This window comes from Ptychodera flava, chromosome 13 (genome assembly GCF_041260155.1).
Source record: "Ptychodera flava strain L36383 chromosome 13, AS_Pfla_20210202, whole genome shotgun sequence".
In the NCBI taxonomy this organism is placed as follows: Eukaryota; Metazoa; Hemichordata; class Enteropneusta; family Ptychoderidae; genus Ptychodera; species Ptychodera flava.
Genome location: NC_091940.1, coordinates 9,813,081 through 9,837,585, shown reverse-complemented (window position 1 = coordinate 9,837,585; position 24,505 = coordinate 9,813,081). Strand labels below are relative to the sequence as shown.

Genomic DNA, 24,505 nt, shown 5'->3' with positions numbered 1-24,505 from the left:
ACTATGCCTGGGGTATCCTTCCTAGTACATCGTCGGTATTGATCGCATGTGTGTGTATTATATATATATATATATATATATATATATATATATATATATATATATATATATATATATATATATATATATATATATATATATATATATATATATATAATATCAGAGAAAGAGAGAGGGGGGGGGAGGAGAGAGGGGAGGGGCAGAAAAGAGAGATTATGTTTACTCCCATTATTTTTTTGAATGTAAGTGGGAACGACAAAAGTTCAGGATACACAAAATCAGACATATTGACTTTCTAAAACGCTTGACCATCCTATTCTAGCAATTCATCCAAGCTATTAAGGACAACTTCATGCCATTAGAAACTATCTGGCAATTTGTGGATGTTAGATAAACTTAAAATTGTTAACATCCCGATCAAAAAATGGATTCAAACTCTCCATGTTTCATCTTCGGTAAATTTTTAATTTTTTTAATACTTGATCTCCAAATTGTCTGATTGTTGAAATAACGGTGTCCGCAGAAACTAATGATAAATAGACTATGACATGATACTCGTGAAACAGTCGTGGAATAAAATGTCAGTGCTACTGCACGGTCAACTACACATGAACACTAAGTGTATAAATCTCCAGCTTGAGTTGATGCCGTTTTTATACAGAGAATGGTTCTCTGCCGACAAGTATTTCCAAGCGTGAGAGAAGATACTGGAGAGCTAAAAAAATGACACTTACTACGAGTTTCGAACAAACTGTCTCATTTAACTATTTGGTATCTTTCTGCATGCAACAGGTTGTTGTGACGTCCAGTGTCATCGATGAGGCCAAACGTGAACGGTGCAGCAGCACGATGCACATTAGTTAACGTATTTTCTGTTGAAATACATGTCAATAATTTGAGTCTACGAAACTATTACTTCGTGAGACTTGAGTGCGCTCGTGTGCAATCTTTTGATTTAAAAAACGTGCATATTGATATCGGTACTGGGCCTAATAATAGTCAACTTGCAAATTTATTTTGGTCTGTCGGTATGTTGCTACGAACGAAAATAGACAGCGCGATTTAATTGCTTTTCCGTGACGAATTTTTGGGAGCGAAACATCTTTACCCTTACGTTTGAAGAGATTACACGTGCACTTGCGGCACGACAAGCTCGGGAATTTTGATTCGTCGTGTTTTTCGTGCCCAGAAATAGAGTGACAAATTCCCATACATGTCTGTCTTCGCCCGTCAAGATTAATATCAGTAGAACCACAGACTCCTTGTCTGTGATAGAACGTAGGTCACTGGCTCTCTTACAAGTTTATGATAGCGATTACACCCGTTTATGTTTTATGGTAGTATTCAATGGGACCCTAGCAGTTTGTAGCTCTTATTGTAGCACCTACATCTTCACCTAATTTTTTCGGTGGACCCCGTATGGTTTTTGTCGATTCCCAAAGCTGTAAAACATTTGTAGGTGAAATGCTGTCGAAAGATTATTTTAGTGACCTCTCTTAGTGACACGCACAAAAACGGTTGCCTGGATGCATGTCATTTCGTTTCCGCCTGCGATTTATTCTTGATAACACCCATCCATTCGTGCTCTCTACATGTTCCGTCATTGGTTTTGGATTGCTCTGTTACCAGCTCATCGTTTTTTCTCGTTTTTTTCTCCTCCGTTTCCCAGCAGATGTCTCTTGCAGTAAAAAGCCACCACAGTCAAATGCACATAAAATGGTTTTAAGACGACATAGTCAGACTAACCTAAACAAATTTCAAATATGCATCGATGCACAATATGTAATGTATCGAAGTAGACGGTGTAACATTTAGGTGTATTTTCTTCAAGCAAGTTAAACGAGCGGCCTAGATAGATAGATAGATAGATAGATAGATAGATAGATAGATAGATAGATAGATAGATAGATAGATAGATAGATAGATAGATAGATAGATAGATAGATTGGTGGGTGGGCAATCAGACAGGTACATACAGACAGACAGACAGACAGACAGACAGACAGACAGGCAGGCAGGCAGGCAGGCAGGCAGGCAGACAGACAGACAGACAGACAGACAGACAGACAGGCAGACAGACAGACAGACAGACAGACAGACAGACATGCTGTATGTAGATAGGCAGGTAGATGGCTGGATGGACCTTGGGCAACCTTAGGTTGATGAATAGACTTTAGTTGGTTGTAACATTTGTAAGGATTTTGAAGATGACTTGCAAAATATTGCGTGCTGAGTATCAGTCAAGACATCCATGTGACGTCGGTAGAGCTACATATCTACCTCCGTCTAACGTCTGCACATGGTCACTCCAAAGCTCCACGGTTTGGAGTCTGACCCTGTATCTACGTGCATCGGAACAAAGCAATTCATTACACGGTGTATGCATTTTTCTACCCCCACATTTGTTTGTCTCAGCTTTGCAATGGTTTTCTGCGAACTTTATTTCGACGAAAGCGCTTTCAAGGACGGGCGGGCCCTTTTCCGTATAGCTCTGTTTGCATCGTGTTTGCTGAGTGGCCGTGGTTCAACGAAGGGACGAGTACTGCACGGTCCACTATAATGGTTCAGCAAGAGTTTGCAGTGACTATGTATCGTGATAAACGTCGAATTATATCAAAATACCACCAGTCTTCCATGTTTCACTGAGTGTTTCCTTTTCGTCAATATTGTACCCCATGCCCGTACATTACTAAAGCATTGGGAAGGTAGCAAGACGAGGTAAAGCACACATCTAAAAATTAACACGACTTAAAGTGCTCTGATAATCTGGGAAAGTCCGTTCAAGTGAGAGAAGAATAGAGAGAGTTTAAGATTATCGGAGAATGAGGGAGATTATCGAAGAATAGAGAAAGTCGCTAGATAATCAAAGAATCCACGATGGTCTTCGCAAGTCCGTTTCCGGCTATGACTTCGCGGTTGCGCAGTCAGTATGATGAACATGGTTTCAACGGGCCAACCTCTGCCTATAATTATAAAGGTGGGCAATGGTTAGCTGCTGACTTAAGCCGTGTCCAGGCCATACCTACATGACCTGTCCTATCATGACTCACAGCGTCCCTGCGCTGTGTTGTTTCTAAAATGCAACATGCACGTTCTGGTTGTACTATATATACTGTTTTATGTTCACCCTGATGCATATAACCATTTTCAATGCATTGTACAGGTTTTTTCTTCTGGACATAATACCTACCATTCTAACACCCCTCTCTACCTACTTATGCGATATCTCGACATGGTAGGCAGAAGTCACGTAATTCGCATCAAGAACTAGATCACAGAGTCTCAAAATACGCACTAAAGTGGGGTTTCTCTGAACTGTGGAGACGGCGAGAAAACAATACCATTCATGGCAACAGTTCTCAGAAGTTTTTCACGGTTGCGACGAAGTTGACCAGTAGGACAAATGGTGAACTGGGTCAACCGCGTTTGAGCGCGTTGACCCGACTTGCGCGCATGACTGATACCAAAACTGTACCGCAAGATACACTGATATATTCGCTTATCATATTTGTCTACTTGTCTGCTAGTGTTCACTTTATATTGGTATATGTTCCAGTCTAACACCAAAATCAACAAGAAAGCGTGAAAAGACAAAACTTAAGACATATTGGTGTCAAATGCGCATATTTCACTCTTGAAGGTCCAGAATTTAACGCTTTTAGCTGTGAGGATATTTACTTAACTTTATGTCTTCCATGCACCAATTAATAAAATTTGAAAACAGACAAGGTGCAGAATACGTTATACTGTCTTACATTTCATAAAGCGACGAACCCTTGGCAAATGCACATGCCGTGTGACACTTTGGTCGCTCTCCGACTGATGTCTGTAACGTACGTAGTGCAGCCTACCATGGTTACAACACATTAATTGGTCGAAGGAAACTGTCAAAAATGTCGGTTTCATTTTCAGTATTACAATTTCCTATCGTTTGTGGGAACACTGTATGGGCTGAACTTCAAAATCGTAGGCAGGAAATACCATTATGGTTTTTAGCGCTTACCTGTCGCTTCGACATAAAGGATCTGGTTGAAGCCCCACGACTACCAGGTAATCTGAGTCCTGCTGAAGAGTGGTCGCGAAAACACCAGTAGTCGTTCTTTAGTTCTGGTTTCTGTTTGGCTACTTCACAGCCAATTGATAAGCCCCCCTGTCTGTATAACAAAGCCAGTTGAAGTTATGAGCCTTTTCTTGGAATTATTTGTTCCGACCTGGTGCTAAAGCTATTTGAACAATGTGGCATTCAAATCTACCCACTAGCTTACCTTACCTGGTGCTCTACATTTAGCAGCCTTTCAAACAAGCACCACTCTTTTGTTAAATTATCAATGATCGTAGAATTCCTCCTCCCCCCCTTTTTTTTTGGATCACTTGACGTAATTTTGCACGTTCGAGATACTCAGATGTAAATTTGCCTTCCGGTGCAACGTTCGCATTCGATGGATCAGAGAGTCAGTTGACTTTTCTTGTCAGCTGGCATGGTGCCATGATCCTCCTTTATACAGAGCTGTGTAAGAATGTCTCTATATGAACCGAAGAGACTAACCACTCTCTCCAGCTTTACAAGATGCCCAGAAAACAGAAAATATCACTCGTACAACACCTGGGTTAATAAAATGGTACATGGCTTATCTGTTAATGATTTACGTGAAAAGTAAATGCTAACGTATACAAATACATAGCAACTGACATGGAAATGCCACTCTCTTAGATTTCACTTGCTGCCTCGTCCATCGTTAAATAAACAAATTCACAGAAAACTTACGTATAATTTTTGTATTTATATGTTTCACTGGCAACAATAATAAAGGGTCGCAGTGCTTGTCAGGAAGGTATGGCAGTGAAGATCTCAGCTCTTGTTGGTAGTATTTTAATCCATTTTACAACAACGTGTCTCTAACTTGTCTTTTTTTCCCGATCAATGTGGTACTCTGAGCAAATTCAGAATAAACGATGAATTCAATGTTTCGTTTTCATCGCATAAATCAATCATTTTGCTGTAATTATGGCATTAATATTAAAAAAAGAGACTCTTTGTAGAAATAATAAATTCGTTCCAGAAGGCGCCAGAGAATTTACCTGTGTAAAATAAATGGTCTACTGTATCGTCTTTGCTACCACAGCAGGAGCAAAGGGGTGTCTGGTCCATACCACTTCCGTAGAGGCCACAGTTCATGTGCAAGGTGTGGGGAAAGAGTTCAAAAAGTTACAAGAATAGCAAGTGTCTATACTTTTAATATGAACTTACGTACGAGATGGCAAGTCAGAAGCCTTAGATTTATCGCGGAAAATTCTTATATTGGTTTTTATTCTCTCTGTGTTATATAGTCAGATTCATTTTGGTTTTATCCTCTTTTATCTCTTTTTTCTAGATCAGCAAACTTGTGGTTTTGATACTGTTTTATTTTTAGTATTATATATTTCGGCTGCAGAGCATTGTTTTGTTTACTTTACGTACATGTGTGTTGTCAGAATTAAGCAAAGGTCGTCATGCTGATAATGAAAAGTGAGATAAATAATTATCTCCGTGTAAAAAAGTTATAAGTGTGCCACACACTTCCTTTGTATGTCGTGTCATTGTGGTCATTTGCAACGTAAATATGGATGACACTTAAAATTGCTTTCATTGCACATTAAAAGTAAACCGTTGTTATCTCCGGGTACAATATTTGTAAATATTGTCTTATCGGAGAAGTCGGTTACTATCCCATCATCGGAAAAGTCAATCAGTCGATGTTGACGTAGAGCCTCAGGTTTGTCGGCCAAATTTATCCTTTTTCATTTAGTTGTCTTTCAAATTTTCAATCCTCATAGCGTGATCTTGCTACTGGTGGAGTGGTGAACGAAACACGTGTACTTTTAATGTCGCTGGCAGACATGACACATACATAGAAATGACAGGATATGTCTACCAATGAATTACCAGCTCTTCCTAGTTACTGTAAATTTAAGGGTACAGCCTAGTAGCATTGTTTTTGTTCAGGTAGTTTAGTTAGAATGCATACCATCGCACAACAAAACATTGATATCATAAGTGAGAGTTTTCCGCAGAAGAACAAGGAGAGTACGTGTAAACCGGATAAATTTTACAAAAAATGATTGAAAAGTTTGTGAGTGAGATGAAGCATCACAGTGCCCACAGTGCATTACAATTCGAATTTATATCTGAACAATCACCGTAAGAGAACTGCTCAACGCCAAAACTCATATATTTACTAAAGAGCAGACTAAATTTACCCCAAATAACAATATTTAACCTACAAAGTCGTTTATGCGTTCGATGGATTCTTTTGATAACGGTTTGTTTCTATGAGATGGTGTGTCTGTACGAAGTAATTAAAATTTTGCGGAAAATAAATGTATTTTTAACCATTGAACATATTTATATTTAACACAGGAATGCCAATGATTGAAAGAACGACAATTTAATGTGAGGCTGATCAGACAAACACAGATGCTCATCTCGTCTTGCGTATTTCTGTCACTTTACAGGATGCAACGCCAGAGAATAAACTTTCTGAAATACAGATGTTAACAATGATAGCATACAATGATCGTTTCACCGAAATATCATTGCAACTTCCAGGATTTCCTCTGCCAAATTAATTTTCTGTCATTCCTGAGAGACGCTGCACACTTAACCAAAAACAACAACAATAATGACGACAACAACAGCATGACCAAGACATATCCAAGACACACACACACACACACACACACACACACACACATATATATTATATATATATATATATATATATATATATATATATATATATATATATATATATATATATATATAATATAGCTTATGAATATATTTGCACACGGCTACTAAACTGGTTGTTATATTTTCTGTTTATTGCGTTTGTAATGTTGATACGTAGGACTTCAGTAGACGTTTGCAAATATACTCATCTGCTATTACCAAACCACGCTACGAACAACACTGGGAGCTATCAGCAGAAATCAAGTTTACTTATATATAAAAGGTGCTGCTCTTTGCGGCAGGATGCTGTCTCAAGTTGGAAAATAACAAATTAGGCTGTTCAACCCCGGTGTTCAACAAAGCTATGGCGAGACATCCTCTATTTTCGAAAAATTCAAGAATATACAGAAAGGCATCATCCATAACATCAGACTCCAGATAACACGGTTACTGGGTGGGGTGGGGGTGGGGGTGAGGATGTACCCGATCAGTACTGATTGGGGAGCCAGGACATGTCATTGCGTCCCTGAAATTTTCGTCTTTGTGAGCAACTGATAAACCCTCAAGTGTTTATGATCTCCATTCTTTGATAACTTTTAATTGTTCACAAGCACGTTTTCATCATTATCATGGTGTACCATCACAACCCACAATGGTGTGTTTGAGTTTTGCACGTGAAGATTTTCATGTAAAAGTGTGTATGTTGTAACATGTTACGTGCTTCTCCTTTGGGGTGAATATAAACTATCTTGTGTCGTTTATTATCAGTGACTCTGAAAAAAACCCGTATGATATTGTCGGCATGTAGTGTCAATGAAAATAAATATTTAATATGTTATAAATGGCGTCGTATGATTTACCGAGTTTGACATTCCACACTAGTCTTATAGATCAACATGAGTGTATGATTTTCTGTAGATACACAAATATTTTATTTTACAAATTGCGAAAATAGCAAATGTTAGAGAATGAGAACATTGTCAGCAGTTTCCTGTTTGTGCGAGGATCCGTTCTTTTTACAACCCAATCCGTCCCCAACAGAAATTTCATTTCAAAGACAACAAGTACATTGTATAGGTTTTGCTGCCAGTTCGGTTGTCAGATGTTTACAAAGCTCGCATTCGAAAGCTGCACCGTGGAGTTTTCAGTCAGTTCCAGTTGGACCGAATTGAATGCTGAAAGCATGAACTGCAATGTAAAATTATGTGAGTTATTTGACTGTGTGGAATGAAGTCGGTAACATCACAACCAGCTCAGAGGTAGATACCTTTCTCTTGTTATGAGCACCATTAATTCACAAAATATGAACATACTGGCAATGAATTCTTTGTTGATGATGGTAAAACCTTGCTCTTCTCAATAACGTGTTGGATGGTGTGAGTGCGAGACCTAAGGTGTAAACTGTGCATACTTTTGTCCAAGAATCGGCTTGTAATCCGTAACACCCACACTATATCATTGGCAATGATAGAATTTATAGTTGTTAGAAAATGCCTTCCCCCAAAGTTGTAGGATAAACATCCTGTTAAAGTTTGTCCATGTTGGCATTTGGCAAAAGTCGTCTCTTTTTTCACTGACCCATTGCTTGTTCAGGTAAGCTGACTGATGATACCATGTTCTATAAACTATTTGGCTGATGACCTCATAAGCATATAAATCTATCAGTTTGTGTGGGAATAAACAGGAAGGCATTAGTGTGCGGGGTTTTAAGAGAAATGGCCAAACTTCACAGAATTCTTAGTCTGTTTCGTGGGGATAATCAGGTACAGAGTGGGCTTTTGCTTGGATGTGGGACAGACCCTGTTTCGGTGATCATTAGATGTGATGTCTAACTCTAAGCATCTGATATAAAATGCAAACACACAAAGTTCTTTGATGAGAATATTAAAATAGAAAAAGATTTATTAAGAGATAATTCATTTGCACATGACATCAAGCCAAAACAGTAGATATCAGAAAGTTCTATACATTTTATACAATGAAACTTTTATGAATACATATGCAGAGTCAAAAAGTTCCCCATGAGAGATATAGGTAAGTCACACAGGTTTATTCCAATATATGTCATATTTCGAATTACATGACAGAAGATTTGGTCATATAGAGTCATTTTGAAAACACATTCTCAAAAGTATTATACAAAGGTTAAAAAAAGTTGTAGGGTTAAGTGCTTGGTACGGTTGGTTGTTGACAATCATTTTGATTTGTTTAATTACAAAGTCCCAAATTAATAGTTAAAGTTGTAAATATAAAGGACATTGCTAGTGTTTCTTGTTCAAGTGAAAATTTATCACTGAATCTAGGTGGTTTTTTCAAACCTGTAGAAAGATGACAATAAAGGGTACACTGAACCTATACTGTACTGGCAACTTGCCTGAAATATTTGAAATGGGAGTTTTTTCTCAGGAAACATTTGTTGAGATAATCCATTTTGCGAATTGAAAAGTCCAGGTACTTCTACAGCTGGCTACAACATGATGTAATGAAAGGTGAAATGCTATCAGAATATTCTGTTTATCCAAACACATTTTTTCTCCTGCAATGTGGTAGGGTGTGATAGTATCAATAATGTTGATTTCTTCAAAGTGGGTGATCTACTTAGTGAGATGAAACTCGTTTATCAACATATGGCACTGAGTTATGTCTTTGTGACGAAGAATTTCCATGTTACACAACAACTGTGGTCTTCTTTAAATTGAACAAGGAGTGGGAAGAAAACATTCTTGTGATGAAGGAGATTACTGCCTCGGTGATAAGACCATCCATGCATACATGGTTGCTGCAGGACAGTCTGAGTACAAATGAACACCATACAATTTTGACAATTGCACTGCTGATTTCGACTCCAAATATTTTGTTTATCAAATCAAACAAGGTCAATTAAACTTTTCATTCATATGCAACTACACTTATTGTAGCTCTGTTAAGAATAAGCTAACATGGGTTTTTTTAACAGTTCAGTGCACACATCATTCTCAACTGATTGTATGGTAACATACACAGCACTGAGTAGAAAACTTGACACTATAAAACTTTTTAAAAACTGGGCGGCTAGAAACATAGCACAGACAGGAAACTTTGTATCATACAAATCAGTTGCTTTGGTCTACACTTTACAAAATGAGACAAACTAATATATTTATTTACATTGGCAAATATGTCATTTGTTAAACGATAAAAGACTTTAAAATGTGAAGAACAAATATAAAATGTTCAATTTTTGAATTGTTATAATATTTTGAATATCAGCATGTGCTCTGTTATCAATTTATGATAGAAAATTCCAAAGAATCTGATTTTTACAAAATAAAATTGCTGATGAGTCACGCTTACATCATTAAATAATAATATCTGAGTACAGTAACAAGCTTCCTCTCTCTCAATTGATAAATGTGAACATTGCTCACAAATATTTAGTTATTTTCATGGACTGTATTTCTACATTGTATTTTATAAAGCTTACAGTATCACATACACAAAGTACAAATATTTACATTTCTGACTTATCTTTTCTAACAAGAAAAAAATCTGTATCAAAGACAAGCTGATGTTCATTTACTGAATCAAGAGTAAAGAGCAAGCAAAAGAACAGATAATTAAGTAAAGAGATAAATTATTCATCTTTACTTCTGTGAAATTTTAGTATATTTACAATGCTGTGTTTGTTTACCTTATTTTAAGATGCTTTGAAAAACTTTTACTTTACAGCCTGATTAAGTGTAATTTTCTACAAAAGTCTCTTTTTTGTGATGATTTTCTGTAAAACCTGTGTTATAGTATACAATTACTATTCGTATAATATTGCTACATATTCATGCTGTGCTGTGATTGGATGCTCTGAGTCACGCAACGTGAAATTTAATTGGCAGGCAACCACAACAGAGATGACATCATAAATGTAACTTTAAAAAGGTGTCAGTCACATGACCATGTATTCACTGAGTATCATCTGCTTATCAAGGCAACTGTTGACTCTTTGTGGTGAGCCTTAAAGGGTCCATGAAATGAGAGGAAATGTTGGAAAGATTCCTAGTGGCCATTGGACACGTTTCCTTCATTTCCGCAGTCATTGCTCTGAAGGGGGCCAGCTATAAATCACAAATTTGCTGGCCGAGTGAACTTTTCGGTCAAGATACAATAGTGAATACCTCCCATACAAGTATTCCAATGCATATGAAAACAGGAGATAAGACCATTCCATGGACCCTTAACGTAAATCAGTCACTGCAGTGAACCACCAGATTATGTCTTCATACATGGAGAAAGAACTTCAAAACCTGAATGCCAACAAAAATTCAAATAAAATCCATAATATCGTTTTGCATGTGAAAGATATTTCCACATCAGTTTGCAAAGGAATTGGTGCAACAGTCACAAAACTGCAGTGGTGAAAATACAAAGTACTTATGCTAGAATTATTCACAGTAATGTTCAGATGCAGTATTAACTGTATACGCCACAACTATAACAGCACCAGCATGTTGTGTGTCAAAATACATAGATTCCCTAGCCTTTATTTGGGCTGTAACAACTGTTTTGATCTTTAGCAGTCATGGGTGACATGATATGTATGAACTATTGTGGTCTTTATCGTAGCGTCAGAAAATCTGTATGTGGTCACTAGCATTACCCTGGGCTAGGAAGCTGAGTGTAAACTATGGTCACATGACCTACAGATATGTGTTGAATATGGCTATTCTAGACTGGCCCTAAGTCATTTGGCTTTTCTCTGCATTACTAGCCAAGGCGTTTCACCCCACGATCTATGCAACAGCATACAAACTAACGTGACAGTCTGAGTACGTTTATTCCTCCATACATTCTCTTTTGATATTTATGTGCCCACAGACTTGAATCAAGTCTATGGCCATTCAAGATTGCAAAGTCCTGCAACTCCACCAGACCAACAAAGTATGTGCAATTTTCGAAAATTTTTGTTGAAATATTAAGATGCAAAAGACCTATTCCTTTTACCAGAATAACATATTTCTTAAATCTGACTTTGACTGGACTAATCAGAGTGGCTTTCAAACATACTGGAGGAATGAAACTCACAAACAAGCAGTGATCTTGTTGTATGCCTCAGTTTCCACTGACTACTTAGGGGTAGATTTGAATGACTTGAACAGAGTACATGTACCACCTTCAAAAGGCTAATTTAATGCCAAAGTTCATTTAATTGATCATGGATTCACCTAATGATGGCTTCATAGAGATAACCAATATAATTAAAATGCTAATTACAAAGAGAGGACATGCACTGATTCACCTTTGAACAACAATACCTATGTGCAAGCACTGAAGCTATCCACATCCTACAATACACACGTCAGCAACTGTCATTTGATTGAAAATTTTCACAACATTTATAGAATAATGAAAATAATATTGACTGTTATTAATATCTGAGACAAACTACATGATAAATAAGGATAAATTATGTTACATCAAGGAACCGGACCTAATGACTGTCAAATCCTGTTTACTCGTTTTGTGAGTGAGGTCTGACCTCAGCAGGTCTCAACTTGAAATCAAATTGATAAAGGTACAAAATGTCTGACATGGTTAATCAAGAAACACTTGTTTTGAAAAAGTACAGCATACAATGAAAAATTCGGGACACCCCCTCCCTCCTGCCGTACTTCAAAAACTCTCTGAAAAAATGGACTCTATTGATTACGTCAGTTTCTGCCCTATGCAGTTATGACAGTATAATCAATACAAAATAGACCTATTATATAAGGCACATTACGAGTGACACGATAAGTCAACAGGCACTTTTTCAGATTATATCCTATTGCAAAGAGAATCATGAAGTTGAGGCACTGCATTGTGCTATAACTTTACATCCAGACAGAATTCCCCTGTGACTTTGTTCAGCACACTGCCAACAAAGTGCAATGCCTCAACACATGACAAGCAATGACATTTTTCAAGGAAATTCAGACGACTTCTATGCATGCCACATGTATGCAAACAGCAGATTAGCTTTTTCACAGAAATTTGACACGGTTTGTTACCCTATAAGGTTAGTCTCTGGTTTCGTCCCACGGTGTGAATACAACGAAATGCATGACCTGAATCTGGTAGCTGTGAATAGCAAACCAGCATTTATGTACATGCTTATTCAATTTACGACAGACGGGGGAGTAGTGCTATTGTTAGAGCTTTTCATATACGCCTGATTTTCTTGCTGTTTAGCAGAATGAAAAACATAAAACCTGTGTTACTAATCCTTTTTCATAAACGGGCATGTGGTGCTACTGATTCAATATCTGTATAACAATTGTACAAAGGTACTGGCCTGGGAGATAAGTTTGTTTTATCTGTGAGATGTGATCTACACTTTGGTCACATTTGACACCAGTGCCACTACATTATTTTATGCTTTATTTCATAATGCAAATCTAAATTGGAGGTTTTGAGAAACGATCCATGCCTGCAACTCAAAGTGGTCACCCTGAGCACATTGATTGATGCATTGTGACTTGATTAAAGAAACCGTCCTAATTTTAACCTTACTTAACTCGCAGAACTAGGTCAGTGCTACCTCTGCCGCCATGAATGACAATTTATTAATGTTTTGCAGTCACTTTGACTTTTTCAGTCATTGAGTATTTCTGCTGTTGCAGTCACAGACTGAACGTCACAGTATATTGCCTTGGTAACTGGTTATCAATCAGTATATTTTATGGTTGGGTTCCAAACTGGACCAGTCCTATATGACGTAATTTGTGAACCAAACTGGCAGATTTGTAGCTGAATTAGATGCCTATGAAAAGCTTAAATGTCTGCACTCTGCTCCTGTGATAAATAGAACCAGTGTTGTGAAATCAAATGGAAGGAAGACAAAGCTGAGATTTCTTAAAACCTTCCACAATATTTTTCCATTGAACTTACTTCAAGAAATAATACCCAAAAGATGTCTGTTTTAACTATTTCAAGAACTGAATATGAGAGTTAAGGAAAAACCACCAACATGTAAAATACTTTACCTTATTAATGTTACTGTGGTAAATAATCCATAATTTCAGACTAATGAATATTCTCCACTGAAAATGACACATTATTGGTTGATTTGCATCACTCAAATAATACTCAGTAACACACTATGCATCCAATTATTGAGCATTAGACTGTGAGTAAGTGTGCCATCAGTTGCCACACACTATGTGTTAGATTTAGGAACATGGTGTTTATGTTCTTTGCTAATTTCTAGCTGAATGACTCCTTGACATTAAAATTTTCCATCTCCAAAGTTTGGCATAATAACTGATGTCACTTCTCAGTACACACTACAATGAATGCGCTAATTTGGAATTTTACTATGGAGACTACCTTTGCACAGCGATGACATATGTTTGAATTTATGCCAACCAATCATCTCACGGTGTGTTTTCATTTTTCACAATTGGAAATCACTTCCTCATCCTATGATGCATGATAGGCTTTCCACTCAGTCATAAAAAAAATTCAAGCTCCAAAGTTCTAAACTTCCTCTTTGGCTGGGAATTCAGTGACCCACAAATGAACTTTGGCAAACTTTTTTTGTTGAGGAATATGCATGTCAAAAATGAAAGTAGCAAACTTTTGTATCTCACAAAACAAACTACAAAGACTATTATCTTGGAGAATTCTAAAAACAAATCAAGTCATAAGGCAAATGATGAAGTTAGAAATTAATTTACCTAAAATTTACCCAACTTGAAATTGAAAATGCAACTTCCTCTGTATTAATTATACAGGAGAAAATGAAAATTCTTTCATTTCCTTTTTGGAAAGTTAATTTTCTCTTCATCTATTAAACTGGGTTCACTTAATATTTAGACTTAAATGGAATTTAACGGTTGCGGTATTCTAAATATTTACCCAAGAGATACGTTGTGCCTTCAATTTAGCACAATGATGAATCCCTTTACAATAAATCTATATCAAGGTTAGACCACCACCATTCCTTGAACATCAGTCTCCATAAAGGATTGACCACCATCATTCCTTCAACATAAATTCTTGTCAAAGGTTGACCACTGACATAAATTCTTATCAAAGGTTGAACACCATCCAACATTCCAAGAACTCCTCCCACTACCTTATCTTACATGAGCGCTATCAAGCAAATAAATACTTTCCCCTTAACATCTCTCTCTCCTCTCTCCCCTCTGTCTCTGTCTCTTGTCTCTGTCTCTCACATACACACAGGAATTTACACAAGTCCCGTGTGATTTTTGAAAATGTTGCAAGAATTAGTATGTGTAACCTGACTCCATACTTCTGCAAGTTACTTCCCATTCTGTATAAATGACTCTGTCAGGCGGTGGCTGTTTCTTTCAACTCATTTCCCTTTTGAGATCATTCTCTGAATTTCACCGACAAGTTTTCCTTTTTCTATAGCTGCAATGTTCAACTATCACTTTCCATTCCATTTTTCAATTAAATAAAAAAGAAATCAGTGATTCTCTGCCGTGTGACATGACATCAAAATAAATGCAAAATGAATGCAAAATGATTGTTTTTGTATTATGTATCCGTGTTTAGGGAGGAATAAAAAACAGATGGCAACTTTGGTTCATTCAGTCATTCTGGATTTAAGGCAAACACCCCTTGGTGAAAAGCTTCATGTATATTATTACCTCGTTTTGTTTCTAATTAATTGGTTCTTATAATCAATAATCACTTTAGTACTATAATGTTGCAATAAAATCCTAACTTTGGGAGCTCTGTCAACTTTTTGAGACTTTTTAAGGGGAGCCTGTCAACACAAGAACTGTTCCACGTGAAATATTACTAAAATGCATGGTTACCAAAACACATCGTTACTAATGGTGAATGCACACAGAGAGCAACCCCCATCATGCAAATGGCACAAACCATATTGTCAGGTGCCAGTGGGTGGGGATGGCAGGCAAAATAGATGGATGCAAACCTAACGGGGGTGTCATAACAGAATAAACACCATTCCTTTTGAGGGCATAAATTGATAAAATTGTAATAAAACATATTTCTGCAGCCCAGTTTGTGAAATGGAGATAACTATATCGATCAGAGCATAGGCGGAACAACCTGTGTGCTCGGGATGTCATTCTGACCTCACGCGATTTCATTAATTGGAAATTCTAAGTCTGGCTAGCAACACAGCAACATAAACAATTGTGTGCATTCTAGGGTTTTGATCACCAAGCTTCGCTTAGCATTTACAAATATTTTCCATCAGGAATTCCAAAAGGACAGTGGTGGCAATCCCTCTACAGAGTCAAACTGTCTGTCAAGGCTGAGATCAAAATAATATTAAACACAAATGTGTACAATCTGTCATCCTTATTTACAAAACCTAAATTAATGATGGAAAAGTTCTCAGCTGCTTTTAGAGAGAAAACAAATTTTGACAGCAAATTGTTGGAAGATAGATACAACACAATGTAGGGAAGTACTCATTGTTCATTCTGATGAATACATCAAATATAAGTGCCTGGATCTTATCTTGAAAAAAACTGAGATAGCGCCATTTATGTCAGTGTTTTTCTTTTTCTTTGGTAGCTCTCTCTCCATAGGCCTTGTATGGCAGCGGATACAGATCTTTCTCTATACCTTCCTTCTGTGCATAGCTCTCCAGCAAAGCAGCCACCGATGCATTGTCATCGAAGGTGGAGTTTGGGTACGTGGCTTTCAATTGTGCCCGCTCCTGAAATACATCACAGAAAAGAAGTAGTACAGGATGAGAATGTTATGACAAAGGGGAAAGGCGGAGCCAATGAAAAATAAAATTGATAAACAGGCATCATGACCAATCATCTAGCTATGGAGGCTATGGCAATTGTCAGTTGTGGAGTGGACTAGGACAATGTAACCCTTAGAGTGCTGTAATTTTTCCCACCTAAAGTTTAGTGCAACATTTTACCAATTTTTATGAATTTTTCTGTAATTGTTTTGATAATTTTGGAGCAAAAGGACATAACTTTTCATTGATTATAATTTTTTATCAAAATTTTGGGAAAAATCTGGAAAAAAATTGTTTTGATCTTAAAAATTGTCTGCATTATCTTTTATGACGGTAACAAAAGTGGTACTCAAAGGGTTAATGTATCAGAAGGCCTGATTCACACAAGTGCCATTCTTGTAAATCTTCAAAATTACGGAAGCATGCGCCTTGGGGACAGATATTTCGACTCACGATTTTTTAAAAATTATTCTCCAGTCCACCACTCATTTTGAAGCACATAAAGCAAGAAAAATTTTCAACATGACAGTCTGAGTTTTTGGAAAATCAAAAATCACGGATTGTGGCGATTTTGAATTCCCTATATTGGTAAATGTGATGGGTAATTCGTCCTCTGGTACCAAACTTTGCATGGTTTTTTATTCTTGATTTGGTAAGAGAATAGTTGAAAGTTTCCTTCACAAATGTTTGAGCAAAAGTTTAAGTTTTTCACCTTCGAGGCTGGTAGTACTTTACCTTACTTTTGGGAGACGGATTAAAAACAAGTATACATCAAATTCTTACATCTGTTTTCATAAAAGTTGGGATAATTCTTGTGTCAACACCATATTCAACCTAGTTTAGTACTCATCAATTTAATTATTTGGTACATTATATTGAATATTAGTATAATATTCTATTTGTAACACTCTCTCATATGTCCAGCAGATATGTCATTAACAGTATCACTTGAATCAATGCTTGAAATATTGCTGTATATATAAGGAAAGCAGCCGTTTACTCTCTGGTTGCTGTGGAATTCTACTCATGCAGAACTTTTTCAACAGAAGGATTTATGGCAGCAAAAGGTTAGCCACACAATTTACATAAGAGGCAAAGCTAAGACAACATAATGGTAAATGTTTAGCTCTTAATCAGGGCAGTGTCATCACCTGTCGTGCAGATGAAGCATAGAGTTGACAAATACCATCAAATCTAGAGGGTTTCATGTTGATTATCTCCTCTTTCTCTGAAACAGGTGGTTGTCAAGAGAAACAAATCATATTGGGTGGTAGCAGTGTAGGGTTCGTCTTGAATGTGTTTTTTCAGTGATTTGTCCACTCTGGAGTTCATTGGGTGTAAAACTCAAGCTTTCTAACCCACTTTTTACTCTATAAAGTCAAACTCCAATTGCTATGGGAGAGCCATGGAAAACCATGAATTGTATGAAATGCCAGGGAATATGGTATGCCATGGAAAACTATTGGGGTTGTGTGAAATGCCATGGAATTCAGTATGCCATGAAAACCATGGGGTTGCACGAAATATTATGGAATACAGTATGCCATGGCAAACCATGGGGTTGCATGAAATGTCACGGAAAATGCAATGGTAATAGGGTTGAATGAAATTCCATGGAAAACCATGGGCATACATGCAATGTTGCAGAAAATGCAATGGAAAATAATAGGGTTGCATGAATGCCATGAAAAACCATGCAGTTGCAAGAGATAAATTGGAGAACATTATAGTTATGTGGAATGTCATGAAAAATGGTGGAGTTGTGTATAATGTCATGGAAAATACCATAACAAAACAATGGGGTAGTATGAAGTGCCATGGAAAATGATGGGATTGTATGGAATTTCAAGGAAAAAAATGGCGTTGTGTGAAAAGCCATGAAACAACGGCTAGGGGTAGTATAGAATGTCACTGAAAACAATAGGAGTAGTTGTATGAAATGTGTAAGGTGATTTGGGTTTTAAGGAAGAGAATTATTGCTCCATAGTATAAGTTTAACATGGTTTCAATAATAAGGGGAGTGCTTCCCTCTCACTCAACACAATGAAACTTTGTTTCTACAGATACAGCACCAGTATTATACAGTAAGGTACTATCTGCCAAATACAGACAGATTTGATTGCCAAATTGAAGTAGACTTTTAAAGGCTAATTCAGGCACTAAAGATATGAGGAAACTTTGCATGATGCCAATGCATTTTCCATTTATAAAACGGGGAAATAATGTGATGCCCAAGGGTGAAGGTTTGGTTTCATATTCAATAATAGTTGATTGCCTTGTATTGGAGAGATAGTGACAACATTTTAATGATGTTTTATGTTCATAAGTGTCCAGTCAAACTTTCACGTCGATATACTCTCTGGATACGTAACCATGCAACAATTTAAGTTTCAATTCATGTGGAAATCTGAAACAATGAAGGTGGTTGGCTGCTTATGAACTTTTTCATTCATGCGTCTTGGGATAGAACTATCAGACTGGGGATAAGTGGTTCCATGTTGGATTCAACCGGCGTTGAAAGAAACCAACTGTGTTTTTGTCCGGAAATGCATGAAGGTCAAGACAAGCCTGGGAAGAGCAATTTAATATCACAATTGCACTTGAAGGCTAATTTGCATGACCTTTTCCTGAAACACTTCTGAAACCTGTTGGTCCAAATATTGACTTTCAATGCAAATCAAAGGACGTGAGACTTGCAACATCGTTTCTGTTCAATGCTGGTCAGGAACTTTTAAATCACACAACCTCTCATTTTTTATCAGCTCTGTCAAATAGTCCAGTGATGATCACCCTAGGTGCTTCGATTAGAATGACCTTTGAACTGTTTCACCCACGTTTCCCTGTCTACGTAGGACTTTACAGTGTAAGGCAGATAAACTGGAATGACCCAATTCTTGGTAGCTAAAAGAATTACAGAGCAATGCTATTATTCCAAACTTGAAAAAGTGTACATCAGGCTCTGTCATATTATGCTATGCTTAAATAAAATGTATAACTATCAAATTTAATCATGCAGAAATAAGCTCATACATTTTGAAATTGAAGATGATTGTTTACATTACTGATATAATGACACGGTCATCTGTCCCTTGTTTGGAGATGTTGAGCAAAAGCTGGATCAGCTTGGTTCAGTATTGCATGTTATCAGATAATATGCATGTAACTTTTTCAATGCAATGTCAAGACCCCTACTAAAGGGCTGCAGCCATTGCTACTATGGCAACAGGCAAAACATACGTGCAGAAATTGTTTAACAAAGGAGTGGCAGGGTATTGAGGGTCCTGGAACTAAAAAACATAAAGTATGAACTGATCTGTTAGGAAAACTGCTATCAAGATGCGATGGTCTGTTCCTAAAAGCATGTGTTAAAAGTATTACCAAGTAAAGCTAGGTTTCATTCTATAATGGTGCTTTAGTTTCACAAGGGGTCTGGGAAAAGCTAAACATATGTTTAACACATATACACTGTGATGATGCTTTATTCACCAGTGGTTTCTGCTTGTTTCTGCGAAGAAAATTGATTTTTAATGGAGTAAAACTAAAATCTACCCCCCTTGAAGACTGTTATTACTCATGTCTGTACCCTCCATACTATCAAAACCTGGTCGTGTTTGTTCTTTGCTCGACAACGCCCTTGTGCATAGTTCACACTGAGTTCAATAAAACATATGGGTCAGGTGATACGCTGCCCTGACTCTCAAAATGTTCAATTTTTTTAGTGCCTCTGTATCTCAGGAATCTCTTTGTGGAAAACCAAGGAGCAATGAATTCAAAAATCAGAGAAAAAGGTTAAAAATACTGTGTTTTAGCTGTTTTAAATTATGTTATGGGATTCCAAACTGCTTGATTTGGTAAAATTTGAATACATATATTAATATCCATTTACTATGTCTGAATGGATAAAGAAAAGGCTGGGGATCTCAAAAGAATACGGCAGAATGGAACTGGGGCAGTTTCCAAAGAACATGTCTGGCAGAATAGAACTGCCATTCTCTGCATTACAATACATGTATATACCATTATCATTGAGCCATCTTCTTTTCATAACACTGTGACACGTACAATATCTAATACAATTAAAGTGTCAGTGCTACGCCTTAAGGGTCTAAGCGAGGCATCTCGTTCTCAATAAGGAGCTGAAAATGTCAAAACATTTAACCATAGACTGTGTAAGTCTTGATACTGGCATGACTAGCACAGCAGGGAAGTGTCCTTCATACAGCTTCGACGCAGTCTAGACTTTGAACTATTTTGAACTTTCGCTGAAAACTCTATTCCTGGGGGTTTTATGGTTTCGATCAATCTTTGAGAAAATTATGCTTCTGATAATTAAATCTACATTAAACCTATGGTGCTAGAAATCCAAGGTGACATTGTTTAACCCTAAACCGTGTCACCCTATGGCTACCAAACACAATCTAATTTTCAATACCTCATTAACATGCAAGCCAGGAATTTTGAGAATCATCCTAACTGTGCTTTGGGAAAGTTTTGGAGACGTCTGAAAACAGGGTCACATCCAAAAATGATATCTCTCCTGGCTTTTAGCATGAAACACACCAAATGAATGTGGTAACATTTCTTCTGTTTTCTCACAATTGCTTTAATGTATTCAGGGGAATCCCGGCTACATGACTGAGAAACTCTATGAAAGCTTTACTATCTTTAACAAAAAAAATACCTTTTATTTGTTTGAAGGGTAACAGCAGTGTAGAATTGAATTTTAACATACTAAAAGACTTGTAACTTTCCAAAGAGTATGTTGATGAAGGGGTGTACACAGTGGTAACTTTCAGTAGTTGCCTAACTGCCTAGTGGTTTGCTCCTGATGATCAACCACAATTCCTTGTCTTAGCAATACATTGGAGTACACGGTAATTAGTTTGTCAGAATACTAGTATGCATTTTACCGGGCTGGGTTTGTGTACAATTGCCACTGTACTGTTGATAAATGCATTGTAGTTTTAACCATTAGATTCTAGCAAATGTTGTTACAAACTGCACACATGGCAATTCATCCAATCCAAGGCAATCTTGAGGATTCTCATTGCTGAAGAAAATTCATGATACCCATCCATTTAATGGTGTGAGCAAAAAATCAGGTGATACAACCAAAGCTTATAAAAAGTATGTGAACAACACTAGAACTGAAAGGTTACAATACCAGCATTTATCTTACTTGATCCTTTGAAAATCCGGCTGGATTTTAGAATATGTCACCTGACAGAAAGATGTAATTATAAACAAATAATGTACATGGAATTTCATGTATGTCTTCAATCAATTTTCATACGTATTACACTTATTTTGTTTTTGTGAGCTGAAATTTCCTTCAAAACCCTTGAAAAAGAGCATCACTTGTGAGGAGAAATGGCAGACATCCGTGTCAAGATCATTTCATAAGTTGACACTGACTGAGGAAGTCATAAAAATCAATTTAATAGAGGGTCTATAAATTTGATGTAATGTGATCTGTATGCAAACAGAGAAGCATACAGGTTTCCAAGGATCTAGGTGCTTGTAATAAATAAATGTACATCTGGTACAAGCATATCATTCTTGATATAAAGGTTTTTCTTATCTGATATTCATAAATTAAAACTTTCCCTAATAACGGAGAAGTAATTTTGAGTAAAATTAAATTTTACGATGATTGGAACATTATGTCCCAGAGGGCACCGTAGGGTAGCAGACTCACGATCAAAGGATGGTGAATTCAAAACTCTAACATGGTGTTGTGCCCTTGAGCGCGAGCGAGGCACTTTACTCCTCATTTCTCCATTGGGTTAATGGCACCTAAACCTGAGCTTTTCATAAACAATTTAGTTCCAACTACTCCTGACTGTAACTAGCCTTCTATATCCAGTAACGGTAAAATTTTAACAAAAGTTACAATAATGTTACATGTACCTTGACAAACTGTGATTTGTTTTTTGCTTGCTCTTTGAAATGAAGGCGAATCAAGACTACAGAAGTTTGCTGAAAGTAAATGTATTGGAATGTGCAAGTCAGTTGTGTGTATATCCATAGATAATCATATAGTGTACATATCACACTCTGTCTGTTCATTCATAGACTATTATTTTACCGGTTGGCTTTACTTGTCTCTACTCAGAGTCTGTTTAGTTTTGACCTTGGAGATGCCATAGCTACCTTGCTTGCAATTTGATATTGTACAATCAAGCTCTTGTAACTGAGTTTGTGACTGAGAACAAAGACAAGATTCAGGTGTACTGATCATTTCTTGTGATTTACCATTGTTTTACATATTAAAAGTAAAGCTCTTTGTCATGATTTGGTCTTCCTTGTTTGTTTGCATAGTTGCCGTGGTTTGTTTGTCATAGTTATCATGGTTTGTAATAGTTGCCATGGTTTGTTTGTCATAGTTATCATGGTTTGTAATACCAGTAGTTGCCATGGTTTGTTTGTCATAGTTATCATGGTTTGTAATAGTTGCCATGGTTTGTTTGTCATAGTTATCATGGTTTGTAATAGTTGCCATGGTTTGTTTGTCATAGTTATCATGGTTTGTAATAGTTGCCATGGTTTGTTTGTCATAGTTATCATGGTTTGTAATAGTTGCCATGGTTTGTTTGTCATAGTTATCATGGTTTGTAATAGTTGCCATGGTTTGTTTGTCATAGTTATCATGGTTTGTAATAGTTGCCATGGTTTGTTTATCATAGTTATCATGGTTTGTAATAGTTGCCATGGTTTGTTTATCACAATTGTCATAGTTTGTTTGTAATAGTTGTTCCAGTTGTTTACAAGGTTCTTTGCTTGAATCAATTTGCCATTTTGGTACCCTAAAACTTACATCTAGTATTTTCCTCTGATTTTTTGTTACAACCATCAAGCTACTCATTTGCCAGTGACAGGACTCCTGCCAAGATAAATTATATACATGTAACTCAAAGTCTCTTTAAAGTCAATCACTAAATTTGTCCCCCTTGTATTTGACTGTGAATACTATGGGAGTTACTTAATTTATATTATGCTAAGTATTAAATGGCACATTGGTTTGTCTTCTGAATGCTGGTCTGTGTAGAAGGTGTATCTCTGCTTAAATGAATCACCTGGGGATGCAAGTGATGCGGTTTTTCTCGGCTGAATGAAGCCCTTTCACAGTCAAATGAGCAGTTTTATGGCTTTAAGGAAAAAGCATAGCATGATGGCAGACACATGTTTTGGGCTACCAAAACGGCAGATAGATTCTGGGCACTATGATCCTATAAGCCCTGCTTTGTGTTATATGCAATCAACATGCTATACATTTCCATTATCTACTGGTCCACAGTGGACTGTTCAAAGTTGTTCCTGGACAAAATTAAGCAGTGGATCTCAAACGGCGTGGATTGATTCACTCAGGGAAGCAGGTCCATGCAACACAATCAATCATTATACCAAGGAGTTTGTCACGCTGCTAGCGGCTTTTCTTTAATTTGCAACACACTTTGCAAATGCCAGTCTTTTTGGTCTTTTTGCCTTTGCTTGAACTTTTCAAGCCTGCCGCAATCAATCTTTGAATGCAACCCTAATCGTTGGACAGTTATTCTAAACCCCATCATTGTCAGCTGTGAGGGTTGGATTGGGGCAGCAAAAATACACAGGGGTGAGGGAGGGCAAAGTTTAATGGGTTTATTCAAACGTTTTATGAACTATTTGAGAGGATGGTACTGTCTCATATCACAATGTCATGTCAAATTCCGGCCATTAACCATTGCCCCTGTCATAATTTTATTGATTTCAATTCTTTTGGCTCTCTATCAACCCGGACTTGCCTTAATGTGACATTGAAGTGTGAGTAGGGCCAATCACAGGATGAAGTGACATGTGTTGGCAATTAGTGAATGAGTATGTATCATGCGCCTGAGCAAAACAACATGTATGGTGTTTGACAGCATCGACTTGTAGTATCCGAGTCAGCTCCAAAATTGGAGACTCATTATGATAATGTATTCCGGCATTCAGCCAATCATCGACCAGATTACATCATTAATAAAGTACAGGTCACGCTGGGTCACAAATTACCCACCAAGTGTGATCGGCAGTTTTGGGCCACTTATTAAGCCCCTGTCTTG

At 37.1% G+C, this 24,505-nt stretch overlaps 2 protein-coding genes across 3 annotated transcripts in view; both read right to left on the bottom strand.

Moving 5' to 3' along the window:
* LOC139147361 (interferon regulatory factor 8-like) overlaps positions 1-4,145 on the bottom strand; it is a 35,849-nt gene extending 31,704 nt beyond the window's left edge. Inside the window, exon 1 of the mRNA XM_070718423.1 lies at positions 4,004-4,145. Within this exon, the coding sequence (XP_070574524.1) occupies positions 4,004-4,018 (15 nt within the window). The 5' untranslated portion in view covers positions 4,019-4,145. The remainder of the gene's footprint in view (positions 1-4,003) is intronic.
* A 4,432-nt stretch (positions 4,146-8,577) lies between these two features.
* The window catches only part of LOC139147359 (dual specificity protein phosphatase 22-B-like), an 89,149-nt gene continuing 73,221 nt past the window's right edge, over positions 8,578-24,505 (bottom strand). Inside the window, exon 7 of one of the 2 annotated variants that reach the window (XM_070718417.1) lies at positions 8,578-16,388. In XM_070718417.1, coding sequence (XP_070574518.1) covers positions 16,218-16,388 — 171 coding nt within the window. In that variant the 3' untranslated portion in view covers positions 8,578-16,217. The remainder of the gene's footprint in view (positions 16,389-24,505) is intronic. The other variant, XM_070718418.1, reaches the window with a different exon arrangement.